General features: G+C 50.5%; 1 protein-coding gene across 1 annotated transcript in view; it reads right to left on the bottom strand.

Annotated features, from left to right (window-relative positions):
- Window positions 1–8,055: 8,055 nt before the first annotated feature.
- Window positions 8,056–15,728, bottom strand: part of PRKAR1B (protein kinase cAMP-dependent type I regulatory subunit beta) — an 81,221-nt gene continuing 73,548 nt past the window's right edge. Inside the window, exons 10-11 of the mRNA XM_065732965.1 lie at window positions 9,273–9,354; window positions 8,056–8,859 (exon numbers count right to left, since the gene is read on the bottom strand). Coding sequence (XP_065589037.1) covers window positions 8,687–8,859; window positions 9,273–9,354 — 255 coding nt within the window. The 3' untranslated portion in view covers window positions 8,056–8,686. The remainder of the gene's footprint in view (window positions 8,860–9,272; window positions 9,355–15,728) is intronic.

The raw sequence follows: 15,728 nt of genomic DNA, 5'->3' as shown, positions 1-15,728 counted from the left end.
GTTATATTCCCACGGTACAGCCGTCTCCTTCCATACACCGCTGTGTGCTCTGCAGACAGCAGAAACTCACAATTTTCAGTGAAAACTTTCACACTAAATGGAAATCTTCTGACGAACGATTGAGGCTGAATGACCTTTTGTACCACAAACAAACTGCCATGAACGTGGGCTCTTTTTTTTTTTCCGACGAGGATTTTCGTATGACATTATGAATCCTGATGGGAGATTAGTGAGAGCAGCTCATTATCATCGTGTGGAGCATCGCAGAGGAAGACTTGGAGCTTTGCGAGATCTTGAAAACAACCGCCCGATGCCAATAAGCAATTTGAGATACAAATAGAGCCAAAAAGCAGAACCCGTGGGCTCAAGTCAGCTCTGATGTAACTCCTTGTTCCCCCAAGGCTGAGTTTGCCTTTGGAAAGTCAAGCTGGGGAGCGGATTAACTTGTAAGAAACTCAGACTGAACGAATTATGGCAATTAATTGGGGGGGTCAGCAACGAAATCATCGCAGAGGAAAGAGGATTCATTGCTGAGGGGCTGAGAACGGAGCCTTTGCGGGACGTACAGGGCAAGGTGAGTGACCTTTAAGCCACCAAAGCAGACCAAATATGCTTTGCCACCGACCGCTGCTTTGCAGTGTATGCATGTCATGTTTGGAAAACAAGGCCCTGTCTGTCTCCGCTGAAACAGAAGCAACAAAATAACGCTGCTTGTTAGGGGAATGCCAAAACACGGAGAGATAATTGAAACATTCAGGCTGGCTGCAAGTGGGGATAAAGGCAATAAATCCTGACAGCGTGCAGCGCTATCTCAGGTGGGAGTCAACTGCTGGCCCAGCTCAGGCCACTGCCCTGCTCGCTGGGCTGACTTTATCCGCAGCGCTTTGCCCAAGGCCGTGACCCCGTGCAGTGCAGAAAGGGATGTGCTTGTTGAAGCAGGGAGATCCGTGTCCCTCCTGCTGCCATCTGCCCTTCCTGGAGCGGTTCTGTGCTCTGTGCAGGTGCAGGGAGGTGGCTGCAGGTGAAGTGGGGCTCACTGGCTCTGCGCATGGGGACACTGCCGTGGGTGCGGGGCTGCAGTGCTCCTCCTGCACACGCAGTGCTTGTTGGTGCCTGGGAATCCACAGTGACTCTGAAGTGCTCTACAGAGTGAGGGAACCCCAGAACTCAGCGACATAGCTGATGACATAAAAGAAGACACAGATTTGCCTTCTGGTTTTGCGTGTCATGGAAACTTGAGCCATAGAGTGGAAAACCTGAACGGAAGAAGAAGAAGAAGAAGAAAAGAAACAAGCCTGCAAACAAAATTAGGATCCATGAGTCTTCTGCTTATTACATGGCAACTGAGGTATGCGATGCTGCAGAGCTGCTGGCAGGTGGCCGAGCCCTGCTCTCACAGGAGCCCCGAGGAGCTATGGGAGTCCAAAGGGAATCTGTGAGTCGTGTTGGGGAATCGCCCCATTCCTCCCTTGCTGCAGCCTGGGGCAGAACCTGCTCTTCCCACAGTGCAGGTACAGCTCCTGCCACACAGCACTGCGACTCGAGGCCTTGAGGCATTGCTGTGAAACCCCTCGGCTGTGTGAGTGCTGGCCTGCTCTGAATTCCCTCTCTTTGGCAGAATGTGGCCGTTTCTTTTTCTCTGCCGTTGCAGTTGTTCTGCAATGAGAACCCGCAGCGGAGCTGCTCACAGCTCACAGCACACAGCAGTGCCTCTACCTTCGGGTGGACGTGTGGATCAGATGGCACCGGATGGTTTCAGCATGAATCACGCTGCCTCTGGAACCAGCATTGCCATAACCTAAATCTATCACAAAGAACATAAACCACATCAGACTCCCGTTCTCGGATACTGATTTGCTAAGACTTTGGAAATCTCTCATATTAAACAGATCGTCTCTTTATAGGAGAAGCTGCCCTCATTACACAAAAGGAGGAAAGGGACCATCTTCCATCAGGGAACGCTGTTTAAGTTTTCCCAGCTTCCTAAAAACCATTGTCTTGTAAACTGAGCATTCCTCCGCTGCCCCGTAGACACAACAGTCCCCGTCCCGGCGCGGTGCGGGCCAGCTGCGGGCTGCCAGAGCCCTGACCCGGGCACAGCGGGCACAGCATCCTAAGGGGCCAGAGCCCTGGGTGTGGGGTGTCCCCACCACACTGCTGTGCTCTGTGGCTGTGGGGTGCTGCCAGAAATAGGCCTGCGCAGGTTTTTGAGTTTTTTTCTATCTCAGCTGCAAATAGCAGCGAAGCGTCAGCCCCTAACGCGTCTCCCAGGCCAGATTTGCCTTCGTGTGATGATAATCCCCAGCAGCTGTCATTGCCACCGGCGGATGATGCTCGGCTCCCTGTCCGTGTCCGTGCTCTGTGCTGCGTGCAGCCACGCGGCCTCGTGCCCACGCGTTGCAGGAGGAGCTTCTCTCCAAAGGCGCTGCGTTACCGAAGGCACCGAGTCCCGCAGCAAAACCGCTGTTGCAAATATCATTTGAAGTTAATCTTAATAACATCCGCGGTAAATATTTACACGCACTACAAAAGTGGCTGGATGTGTTTACGGTTTGACATTGTTGGAGAGAGGATTCCGTGTAGATTAGTCAGCTAATCTGCTGTAATCTGCTTAAAAAGCACCGAAAGGGCTTTCTTTCACTGAATCGTGTTAGCTCTGTGCACACAGCGACTTCAGAAGTCCGAAGTCACGGAATGGACTCAGACATGGAGGACATTTCCCTTCAGGCACTGCTTGCACTGCAGCACAGCTGTGTCTCCTTCCTCCACAGCCGTGCTGCGGGGCCTGAATGCAACTGGAACGTGTTGGGTTCCCGTGTCCTCACTGCGGTGTGTGAGGGCACGGCCTGAGGACCCGCTGCTCTCTGGGGCTGCACCTGGGAGGGTTCTGCACAGAAATGGGCCTTCCTGAACTTGTGGTTCTGGCAGTGGAGCGCTCTCTGGCTGCCCAGGGCCCCACATCCCCCACGGGCAGGGCCTTTGCCAGCCCTGGAGCATGCTGCTTGCCATCTGCATGCAGGCCCCAGATCCTGAACCCCTATTTTATCCCAACTGCACCTCCCCAGTGCCGGCGGATCATCTCAGTGTGGGTCCCTCTGAATAAAACATTCATCCGCAGTCCTTCCCCCCGCCCTCAGCGAGGCCTTCCCGAGCTGAATGCGGTGGCTCAGCTCCAGCGCGCACAGCTGCCGTCACTGCTGCAATTCTTTTGCCTTGAGAAAAAGCATATACAATTTAATATGCTCCTGGCACAACAGCTTTTCTGTAGCGGAGGAGGCGGGTTTGTTTATGGCTGTTTTGATAGGGCGGCTTTCATCCGGACACAGGTTGTGCCGCATCTCCCGCCCGCACAAGGCTGCCTTTGTGGGTGCTCGCCTCGCGGGCGGCCCCGGGGCCTTCTCCTGTCCCTGAAGGCGGCTGTGAAAGGTCCCGCTCGCTTCGGTGTGGATTTCTCCGTGTGCCACAACACAAAGCAACAGGACAGGGTGTGATGCTGCACACGGCAGCGCGGCCCAGGGATGTCGGCGGATGGGGCTGGCGGTGCTGGCTGCAGGAGCTGCGGGGCTGCAGCACGGCCTTCAGCACCGACGCGCACACGTTCCCCTCCAGCAGTGGTTCCCGCTGCCATCGCTGCGTGTCGGGCTCAGAGAGCACCTCCAGCTCGGAGAGTCCAGACCTGAGAGCCCACACTGTGCAGCCATAGCCACACTGCTCCGGCAAACGGCTTGAGCTGCCCCTGGATGGGAAGGAGAGCTGGCCTCCAGTGTTTCTCAGCTGTTATGTCTGTTCTCTCTCTCAGCCGCAGTGGAAATAAATGGTGGGAGGGCTCAGCCTGCACTAACTCATGGCTGCGCTCGAGCTGAGGCCTCTGCTACTTTGTGTGCCGAAAACACAACTGCGAAAGTGAGAGCTGCCAGAAACACGGCCCATCATCGGATTATCTTAAACACATGGTAACGAAACAGAGTCACTCTGTAGCGTATAAATTCCACACATGTGGAGGAATGTAAAGCAGCTATTGTGCCCCCACTTCGCAGATCCATTTCACTGTTTTTCCAGTTTATCTGGAAAATACATACTGCATGGTACTGTACGTCGTATTTCACTGCTATGCACCATGATGTCTTCTCACTGAACAATCGCCATGCTTGTAGTCTAAGGGCGACACAAAAGTGCTTTCAAACAATAACAATGCATTGTCTGTATAAAGAGGATAGGGAGTAGCCGCTTCCCAGAAAGGCTTGATTTCCCCAGAGCCAGCAGTATGAACATCCAGAGAGCCAGGAACTGCAGGCAGCGCTGAGAAAGTCCCTCATCATCAGCCTGCATGTCCAACAGGCAGCTCTCCCCGAGCCAGGCGAGGCTGGCGGCACTCAGCCGGCGCTCCCACCGTGCGAGGCTTGGCATCTCTTGGGCAAACGGAGCCTTTGGGATGCCACCCTGGGATGTGAAGGGAGGGAGCACTGCCTGAGCAGCGCAGCCACCAGAGATCGCGCAGGAGTGCAGCATCTGCCAATTCACTCAGCACTGCTGGCCCGCGGAGCAGCGTGGCACGCCGCTGCTCCATGTTTGGAGACAGTTTATACTGGAATAGGAGCGGTCTTTTTTGGTGAAATGATTGTGTTTGTTTTTTTTTTTCCCCTCCGTGAGAATTCACGACTTCTTAAAGAGAACCGTGCGTGGGGATGGATAACGGGGCTGTTGCAGCTTGGCTGCGCACGGCAGATCCTCTGTGCTGCTGCTGCAGAGCACAGCATGAAGACAGGGATTAGAACAGGGCCGGGAGGGGCAGGAGCCCTCAGAGCCACAACCTGTGCACCCCGAGGAGGACCGAGTGAACCCGGCGAGACGTTCCCACTCTCCTCCGTGCTCCCCTCTAAAAGCTGCATCCAGATTTTCAGAGCTCAAAAGAATCACTCCGGTTCTGGAGTCGGAACAAGCATAAAAAATAAAAAAAACATCCTCAGCCTTCGCAAAAATACCAGATGGCTGCAGATGCCAGCTCCTCTGGCCAGGCAGCTTTGTCAGAGGAAAGGCCAGCTCGTTGTGCAAGCCGCATCCCCGACACGGCCCTGCTGGCAGCAGTGCCTGCACAGAAACCCTGTGAGAGGAGCATCGAAGCGGTGCTTTGTGTAACGTCTGCTTTGTGAGGCTGTGCCATGCTCCTGCCTACCGGGCTCTCCTCCTCCAGGCGTCCGTGGGACCTGCAGGAGCCACTCTGGCTGTGAAAACACCCTGCTGAGCTTCTGAGTGCACGCAAAGGGGGAAATGAAGGACAGGCAGAGCTGCCAGATCACCGGAAAGAAATCTTAAAAACATGCCTGGGCATGTTAAGATAGTTCTGTCTGTAACGGGTGAGCTTTGCTGTAGCCAGCGTGGTTTTAGGGCTCACTGGGTCAGCTGTGTCACACCAAGGCAGCGCTCTCCTGCCCTGCTCGCTCCTGCAGCCGCCCTGGGGACAGCACTGTGGCTGCACACACGTGGCACAGTGATGCACCGCAGGCAGTGGGACCTGGAGCTCTTCTCAAGGACATCCTCATGGCTCTACCTCTGCTCGGTATCACCTCTCTCTGCTGCTACACCAAAATATGCACAAGGAACGAGTACGATCTCTCCTGCAGATAGGTCAGTCACAGGATTTCTGAAGCACTTGGAGCTTCAGAACCAAATGGTGCTGTGAGCCTTCACCTCTGTGCATGGCTCCATTTCCAAAGATCCCTCACTGCAAGGACAACAAAGCAGCCAGCCTGCATCAGGATCGCATTGTTCTCTGCTCTCTGTTTTCCACCAGCACCCGAATGGGCACCACGGGGTCAGGCCATGCCACGAGGAGGCAGGAATGCTCGAGACTGCACACAGACATCTGCTGCACACAGCGAAATGCGGCCAGCCAGATGGGCCTCGTAAAAATCCTGGAGGTGCAATTAGTTTCTATTAAAAAGAAAGTCTTGTCTTTTGTCATGGAGTCCTGAAATGGCCGCGGGACGATAAAAAACAACCGAAAAAAGAAAGACGACGAGGAGTGGCGAGATGCCCTTTTTGGGGAGCGTGGGCTGGTAATGTCCATCTGGAAGGACCTCAGAGAGAGTGGTCACTTTTGATTACTACATAACGTGAGTAATCTCTGGAAAGATGAGTCCTTCCCGCCTGAATCACAGCGAAGGGGGAAAATAACACACTCCAGAAACAGGAGCCGCCCACGAGCACTGCCCTGAGCTCAGCACCTCCACGGCACCTCCACCAGGCTGCCATCACCTCCAGCCCTTCAGTCCTGATGCAGCATGGTGCTGAGCTGTGAGACACCCCGATCCCTGCTTCTTCCCATAGATAAATACAGATACTGAAACACAAGAATTATCCTCACGCTAATCCCCCAGAGCACCAGTTTGCTCTCCATTGCTATATACAGAGCACTGGGATTCTCGGTCTATTTCTTGTCCCTTTGCATCTGATTATTATTTTCAGCAGAGTTCAAACCCTTTGCGATAGGCAGATTGTAACTGGAACATAACTTCTATTCATGCAGACTTCCAGCATTCATGAACCCACAGTGGCCACACATAACGTAGAAGAACTTTATTCATACCGTGACTCCATCCCATCGTCCACTGCAAATATTACAATTATCTTTAAAATGTCATAGAAGACCGTTTTGTTCCACTTAGAGCACAGGAAGCCCGGCGCTGCACGCTCGCACCCCTCCTGCGTTCGCTCACATCGTCACTCAAATGTATTTTTCATGAACTGTGAAGGTTTAAAGCAAAGAATCTGTTCTGGGAGTGTGCCCGAGTAGCTTGGAAGCAGTGAGGCCAATGATGCGGCGAGCAACGACGAATGCATCTTGCATATTATGCCAAACACTCACAATTTCTTTACAACAGAAACGCAGTGGGTTAAATAACATCCACGAGTGAGCGGTAACCTTTAAAAACATGTCTTAAAAGCAGCACGAGGGAATACAAAAACAGTGAAAGAAATCAGAAGTTCTGCAAACGGATACACATTTATTGATATATATATGGCGGGCATCGTAAATGCGAGTCAGAAAACCACGGGGCTGAGAAACGTCAGTGGGCGGATCTAATAACACGTGCACCAAGCATAACGTAACCAGAATAAACAGAAGCAACTGAGATACACCGAGAGGACCACTGAAATAAGTTAAGCACCTTGAAGTGATGAGGGGACTGTGGCTGCAGCCCGGAGCTCTCTCCCAGCGCCGTGGGACACTGCCCTGAATGCCTTCTGCTGGGGGGCAGCAGGAGAGCTCCAGGTTTGCTTTGTCAGCTCCAAACAAAGAGCAAATGACACATCAACGTGGGCTATTTTAGACAGGTCCTTAACTAACACTATAGATTTGGAAGGAAGATTGCTGCCTCGTTTCACTGTACAACCTTGGGTGTGTAAAAGGTACGGAAAGCTCCTATTTACTCGGAGCAATGCTGTCGTAAAGAAGAAAAACAGTTTTGCTGCAGCTAAAAAGGTGGGCAGTGCTATTCAGGGTAGCTGAGATGCAGAGATTCGAGGCAGTTAGCACAGAAAGCTTCTCCTTCGAAGGAAAAGCTTCCCCAGAGAACAATTTGGATGATCCCAACCTGGAGGGCTGCACTGTGGGACAAGGTCTCTGCCCCAGACCCACACCTGCACAGAGCTGTGAGAGCTGCCAGCGAGGCTGCGGGCACACTGCAGCTCCCGGTGCCCTTAGCACTGCCATGCACATCTGCTGCAGGAGGCAGCGTTTTGGAGCACGTATTTGGCCAGTTGCACACTAAAGAAAAAGGCATCTGAATTGAACGAATTGGACGTGGTGTAAGAGAGCCCTATCAGAATGCTGCCACCGTCTCTGCAGTTCCATATACGGTTCAGAGAAGCAGCTGAGGACGCCCTGGTGCAGATAAATAGGTTTCAAAGCACACTTAGTTCAGTGAAGAAGTTCCCAGTGACTTTTAAGGAATCTGATGCGAACCCTCCTGTAAAAAAGGGTGAGGTCAGATAATGTCTCTCCTGAAGGCTCCACCGGTGTCTGCCCCGGGGGCTCCTCACCCAGAGGGCCGGAGCAGTCTGTCTGCCTTAGCATCTCAGAGCTACAAAGCAGACCTGGAAGAGTTGGTAGCACAGAGCAGTGTGGCCCCTGTTTCTAAACCACAAAGTGACTCAAAAGTTCTACTTTCCCTCAGCTTACTGGAATGATCAAAACCTTTCTCTAACCCTCCCTCTTTAATTGCAAAACTGCCACTGACCACGTGGATTTTGGAAACCTCCAGTCCCTATCCAGTGAGAAGTCTGTTAGAAGTGACAGGCAGAAGGACAAAACTTTATCAAAGAAGCCTGACAAAAGGTAAGACTGACTTTAAGAACAAGTGTAAGATAAGGAGGGAAAGAGATGTTTAACTGTGGTTTAAATAGTTAAAAACACAGTTTCATCCGTACGATCCAACAACAGGTAAAGATCTCAAGCCAAAAGCCTGCTCACCCCGAGCACTTTCCCAAAGCTAGTCTTATCCAAACAGTTGTCTTCTTTCTTAAGTGATATGTAAGATTTGAACTGACATCCAGTGCGTGACATAACAGAAAAAACACACATGAAATGCACACCTTTTACGTTGTCTTGATAAAGCCATGGAGCTGCACAGAGCTAACGTGAGTGCACGAGGTCACACAAAGGCAGCTTCCCAAAAGGAATCATTTAGACAGTGAGAGAAATGAAGCTGTTGTATCTCTGAATGTTTCTCTTGAGGATCTCGGAGCAGGGCCCCAGCACTCGTTCGAAGCGGGGCCGGTCGAGCTTCACGCACTTCAGGGGTCCGCGTGCCACCACCGTCGCAGCCCGGGGCCGGTTGAGCAGCAGTGCTATCTCACCTGGGGACAGGGACAAACACACTGCCATGAGCTCCTCTCCTTTGGAGGGTGCATATTGAGGCCACCACGCGGCTGCTTCGGTTGTACAACACAGCCCTTTATGTTATCTTGACAGACACTTTACATAATGCTGTTGACAGTACAAATGCATTACACATGCATAATGCATGCGTGTAAAATGCTTTTGAAAACAAATGCATTCAGACTGCTTTGCTGATTCTGGATCTGTCTCCTGTCAGCCACACTGGTGTAAACCAAGGAACACTTGCAGCCTCAGTGATATCTCCCGGTACTGCTGAAAGCAGAAGCTGACCAAGGCACAACCCCTCGTAGGGCACTAATTAAGACAACAACCGCTCCGTGCAATTCCGGTCCTTATTTTTCTGAGCCGTATTTACGCTGAATTCTCTTACCAAAATAATCGGATGGACCAAGCCTTCCAACCTCGACGTACTCCTCGTTATCGGACCTACGCTGCAGAACAGAGGCTGTGCCCTGAGAAAAGAAGAGCAGAAGAGCTTCATGAGGTGCCCGGAGCGGTGGCAATGGCAGGAAAGGCTTTCACCACTAGGACTGAGAAGGCACTTTTCCCCATACGATCTCAGAACGTGAGTTTGTAAGACAGCACCTAGACTTTGCTCCTCACCGGCCCATTCAGTGGCTCTCCCGCTGAGATTGCTGGCAAAGGTGGTTTGTAATGCTCAGTGCAACAGAAGGTGCTCCTTTAGTGGCCCTTGGTGACCTGGACACCTGTGAGTCAGCTGCCTGGGAGATGCAATGCGCCTTGTCTCCACTCCCGCTACGAACTGCAGTGCTCAACACGTGCCAGGACATGTCACAGCTCAGCAACACCCTACTGAAACCTTCAAAGGGGTTTGACAGGCAGAAATATTCTAACCTGGAGGAAATCTTAAATTATTTGTGGCATCACGATTTTGGAAGGGAATAGAGAAGGTGTCTCCTTTTGCTTTTCTAGGACCCGGGGCCCAGAATGTTCACTTTTATCTGGCAAATCATGGCGATTTGCTTCCTTCAGAACAAGCACTACCACGATGCTGCGATGCTGCTGTATTCCATCGTGTCCTAGTTCATAACAGGGTTATTTTTAAGCCCATATAATTTGTGAATTGCTGGGCCACTCTCTAGGTTAATTTGTAATGCAACCTTCCTGTGCTACACAAATGAAGAGGCACATCATTTCTGATGATGGCAGGAGCCAGAGCCAAAAATAATGGGCAAGCACTGCCTGATAGGTGCTAAGCATCTGATGGCTTTTATAGGTACTTGGATGTACACCAAATTAATCTGACACATTAGAAGTTATGATTTCTCATTTTGCCCATTAGTGGTAATCAGTGCTGAGTATAAATCACTAGATATCAGGCTGTCACTGCATTATACGGGCCGTGACGGTTTACCATTGCACTCTGAACAAACACCAGCATCTGGAGCCTGGCGAAAGCTGAAGCCCTTGACCTAAATAGCTGTCTGCAATCCGCGTCTTCGTTTCTTTCCCAAAACTGTTTTTTAACAACTTTTATTACAGATGTTTTATTAGATACAACAACAAAGAAGTCCCTTAGGTAATCACACTGACTGCTCAGGTCAAATGAGAAAAGGTGTCAGTTCCCCACTGCTCACCTCGAGCACGCTGCCATGAAGGTAATCACAACATCAAGTGATATTGCTTTCATCTCCCCTTGTGTCAGCTTCTATTGTGGTTAATATCTTTATGACAGGTCCTGTATGATATAGGGTTTCAATAAGTCGATCTTCTGAAGCAATTTCTTCCACTGTTCCACTACAGTTGGCCTTTTTAGTCCAAGAAACACCATGCTATCTGTTGGAGGAGGACAGATGTGTCTGGCCTCCACAATAAACACTTGGCTTGGCAGGACAGAGCAATGCGTATTCCAGATACATATTTTTCCACTCTTGTTTTAACAGTCACATCGGCCCACTGAGGTCTGGGTCTATCACAAAGCAAAAGAAGTTTCCTGACCCCTGGACAAAGAGCACCTGGCTGGAAGGTCCCACTACCCACACAGCCCCTGCACAAGGCACAGCCCCACAGCACACCCCGCAGCACGGGAAGGCCATCCTCACTGTGAAACAAAGATGTATTTAGCCACATCTATCCGTATCACCTTCACTTTACGTACCTTATCTCTGGGAACAACACTATTCTAACTGTGTTAGAGGAAAAGACCAGTTGGATGTCAACAGTATAGGCAGGGCAAAACTAGAATAATACAGAACTGTTATCTACGCTAATGAAGTTGTAGTACCACATTATTTAAGTGCTGATGCCTATCTTTGCTCTCATCACAGGTTTCATGGCTGCACCTCGCTCGAGTTTATTTCTCAAATCAGTTTTCAAATCAGTGCAGTTTTTGAGCTTTCTGTCCTTCCTGTGCTAGAGCAAACCCTGCCACACATGAATGGTATCACTCAGCAAATCCACCAGGCACTGCCCTGGGAAGAGCAGGCATGAACCAGCAAGGATTCAAGGGGCTTTTCACTCTCAGCCCCAACATCATTTGGTCTCAGAGGAAAAGATTCCCCCTTAAACAGCACACAGAAAGTGGCAGGACCTGTGAAACAAACTGCACGATCCCAGATTTGCAGGATCAGGCTATTTAAGTGCTGCTCAATTTAAAACACTGTCTTGTGCACTGCGAGTCACTTCAGCCTCCCACGCTGCAGCGCAGAGCTTTCAGAGCACGTGCTCAAACACTGTGAAGAAGTTTGACACCATTAAAATAAATCAGCACTTTGTGATGATACGAAACTGAAAGCAGACAGGCATGTCTTCCTCCTAGCAGACACTCGGGAGTGAAATGATCTTCGTTGGATCCAGGAATATTCCCTTTCAGTCACTGGGGAGTGCCTGTATTCCCAGGAACCGATATCACTAACCTCCCCTCCTCTCCTCCGAGTAAATACAAGCATCCTGTTGCAAAAACAACAGGAGTAGCAGCTCCGAAAGCAAAGTGCCATCAGCACTCTCTGGCAGCCTCACCCCACGCACCTGCTCGCTCCCTCTGGAACAGTTCTGCCGTGGTGCTGAGAGCACTTATTCATGTCTTTCAAGTGCATCAGCACTTTGCTTTGTAAAAATTTATGGCTTAGATATGGCAGCATAATTTAAGATATAAAAAATAAGGTTTATAATCCATGAGCTCCCACCCTCTCCGAAGTAATGAGATTTTGATAGATGTTTCAAGCTTTTAAGCTCTCAGACCGCATGGGTGAGGAGGGAGACATCTGGATCAACGTGAAGATTCCCATGCCTGGTCCTGCGTGTACTCAGAAGCACAGACTGCTTCAGGAGCTCTATTTTTATATATAAGTGCAGATCCTGTAGCCAGCTCCAGAGTAGCCTGGCTATAAAAGGCAAGTGTTCAACAAGATGGTCAGAGGGGAAATCCTGTAGTTTTTCCTCCAATCCAGTAGAGGAAGCTCGGAAGATCAGATGGGATCACTCCCAGCATCACCACCAAGTGCTGGGTACCAGGGACAGAGGTGGGAGGGAAGACTGCGCCCTCCTTTTTGACTTTGGCATTTCAAAGTCAGTCTTGCTGATGTTCTGGTCCCACTGGTCAAACCTCCCACTTCAAACATACAGCAGTCACTAAAACATACAGTCAGGCTCCACAGAGACATATTCATCACTATTAAAACTGAAGAATATTCATTCTATGATGAGCAGTGTCAATGTCTCCGCCCTTTCCATACACAATATACAGAATAAAATTCTGCCTTTGAGAAAAAGAAATGCAAAGGCAGACAGGCCTTTCCCTGTCGCACTTCTGTCCTGGTTTTGAGCTCTGAAGGCTTTTTTTGTCTACTTCATTTTCCTCTGCACCATTCACTAGAAAAGAGCAATGCAGTAGTTTTTCCATAGAATTAGTGATGAAAAAGGTCAAGCCTTTCCTTCCGCTATTGCTATTAACTCTATCGATTGCTATTATGGAGATACCTTTGCTCTTTCTCACTTTGTTAATCCACACACTCCCATTCAAAAGATATGTTTCCCCTCACTCCACAGTAACACAAACCCTCATTATATGCTGCTATTAAATCTTTGCAGAGCTGCCACAAAAGTCGAAGGATGAAGCTGTGGAGTGGCATAAAACACCCCTGTACACGTGGTGAATGACACAGGACCCCATGTAAGGACTCCTGCTGCTTTGAATGGAAGCAACAGCAGATAGCAAATGAATCAGAACATCTTTCACATAGAATGATTCTGTTCACACAGAATGATTCTGGGAGTATTTTATTTCACTGAAAAAATGACCATTTAAATCAATTCAGCTGCCTTTATGTGAAACCTTAAACTCTGGTTCAAAGCGGTTGTTCGGTTTGCTTATCTCCAGCGACTCCTTTCCTCTGTCCATTAGGGCTCAGTGCAGCTTACAGTGGGAGATGACAGTGCCAGCTCTGGAACACAGGGACAGGACTCTCTGCACATCCAGGCCTTTCAATCCGCTGTGACTCTGGAAAACCCAGAAGTCAGATTCTGAAAATGGGACTTGAGCAGACTTTCAGAAAGCCACCACCACCTCGGCAGTGCCTTTAGGATTCAGCGGTGCAATGTCAAATAAGCTCCAAAGGGAATCAGGGGCACTGTGACACTGCTGTGCTCTTGGGAGTGCTGCAGAAATTGCCTTTCCACTGCAACCGCTCCGGTGACAATGCATCATCATCATGGTGTTATTAGTGTGCTATTTTTTTATTGGCTGTTCTTCCCAACAACATAACGCACGCTGCCATCCCACAAAGGCAGAAAGCAAGAGGTCCTCCCCAGCCAGCGTGAATCTTACGCCTGAGCTCTGCTGCTCCATGAAATGCAGCTCCATCACACCTGCATGAGACTACAGCATGGACACGTGCACTTCATCCATTCTGCCAGCCAGGCACATTTGCATCACTTTAGAAATAACATCCACCCCAGAGAGAGAAAGGAACAAAGCAGTGTTTTGCAGCCACCAGAACAGCCACCAACATAAAGGTGCTTTTAGAAATGACAATCAATCATAAACCAAGTGTAGCTTAAAACAGCAGAATCAACCGAGCCACGGGGCATTTCCTAGGGATAGACGAGAGGCCGGGGTTAAGGCCCAGACATGACTACACCCAGCCAGCCATTAATCACCAGGAAATGCCTTTGCCTTGATCATCTGCTATTTAAAATCGTAGACATTTGACATGGGAAGACCTTTTAGATCATTTTGTTCATCTCAGGCAATCTTCCCCTTCAGTATTTCTTTAAGGCAATGTGCGTTAAACACGTCCCGTGTCTGAAGTAAAAGGAACACGAAGGGATGGGGCAAGGCAGGATTCGTGCAGAGGGACCAACAGACGTGTGCAGAGCCAGCAGAACTGAGACTGCTCCGTCTGCTCTGCGCCCCGCGGCCGGCCGGCCCTGCAGCACTCAGGTGAAACAAAGCGGTTTTGCACAGAGAATAAAAGTCAGAGCGCGCTTTTGTTGCCGTTGAAATGCTTTTCAAAATCAAAACTCAAAGCTCTGCACTCCCTCGGGTTCACAGTGCTGCCCTTGAGGCTCTGCAGCAGAGCTCGGCCTGCAGGCGTCCGACACGTCCACGCACCGGGCAGCGCGAGCCTTCCCCACAGCCGAACCACCGCTGCAGGCTCAGGGCACGGCAGCCCCACACCTCCTGCCCACCTCCCCAGTTGCCCGTGGGAGGCTCAGGGCAGCGAGGAGATGGAGGCACAGCGGTGATGAGAGCAGCCCCTGGGTGCAGCACAGCCCCTCGCCCTGGCGTGGCCCAGCTGCGGCTGGCTGCCCCGCGGCCCGGGCGTTGGGCTGCAGCCGCGTTCTCCTCTCTGCTCTCAGGATTTTCGCTGCCCCTCTTTCACAGTCCGTCCACCTGTTGCGGTGCTGACACGAAGCAGATCTGCTCAGTGAAGGTGGGCTGGGTTTTAATGAATCATCGCAGGGATACTTGGCCTTGACTAATTGGTAGCTTCTGTGGGAAAACAACTGAATTAATATTCCTCCCGGTGCCAGATTTTAAAGGCCGTCTGTGCCAAGCGCTGCGGATTATTGGCAACAAGGCACTGCTTTCCTCCCCCCGACATGTCAGCGTACAGAGCAATAAAAGTCACAAAGGAAAAAAAATGTTGCATTTTAGAGATTCTTTCTTTCTACAAAGCTGGCCATTATCTTTTACTCTCTCCGAAGCCAGGAAACGTCCACAGAGTCAACATAAAAGCGACTCTATAATGGGTTATTCATCAACTGTTCGTATTTGTGGCTGCCCTCACAGTTACCGTGCCCTGGGAGCAGGCAGTGCAGCCTGCTAGCACCTACAGACCGGGCAGGGTCGGGCACGGGGGACAGAGCACACGCAGCCTGTGCACCCCCTCACCCTGCCCACCAAATCCTTTCTGGTGAAAATCGGTTTTAGCTGTTGATGTTGTTTTACGGCCCAATTACTCCTACCACCATCTGGTTCTTTGTGAAAACATTCTGTAGATACTGAAGTAACCAGACCAAGCAAAAGACTGAGACAGACAGCAGCATTAAGGCCTCAGAGCTAATGCTGTGAGCGGGGCTGGGCTGGCAGCTGCAGGGCAAGAGCTCCGGGGCAAGAAGCAAAACTTGGAGTACAGCAGGGGAAGGGGAAAGGGGAGCTTATCACAGCCATTAGGAAAATCCTTTCCTAAAGCCCCGTCAGTTGGTGAATCCCAAGGATTTGTGGACCTCATTTTCTGATTCTGAAATTCAGAAGGAAAAAAAAAACCATCTCTCAAAGGAGCCTCTTCCTGAAGGACAGTGCAGAGAGCCTTGCACGTTCCTCTAAATCCGCATTATAAAGGTAATGGCCAAGCCCTCGGGG

The sequence above is a fragment of the Cyrtonyx montezumae genome, unplaced genomic scaffold (assembly GCF_038088225.1).
Source record: "Cyrtonyx montezumae isolate F1298 unplaced genomic scaffold, pur_monq_1.0 scaffold_16, whole genome shotgun sequence".
Taxonomy (NCBI): domain Eukaryota; kingdom Metazoa; phylum Chordata; class Aves; order Galliformes; family Odontophoridae; genus Cyrtonyx; species Cyrtonyx montezumae.
The sequence above is the reverse complement of the archived record's forward strand: the minus strand, read 5'-3'. Positions and strand labels throughout refer to the sequence as shown.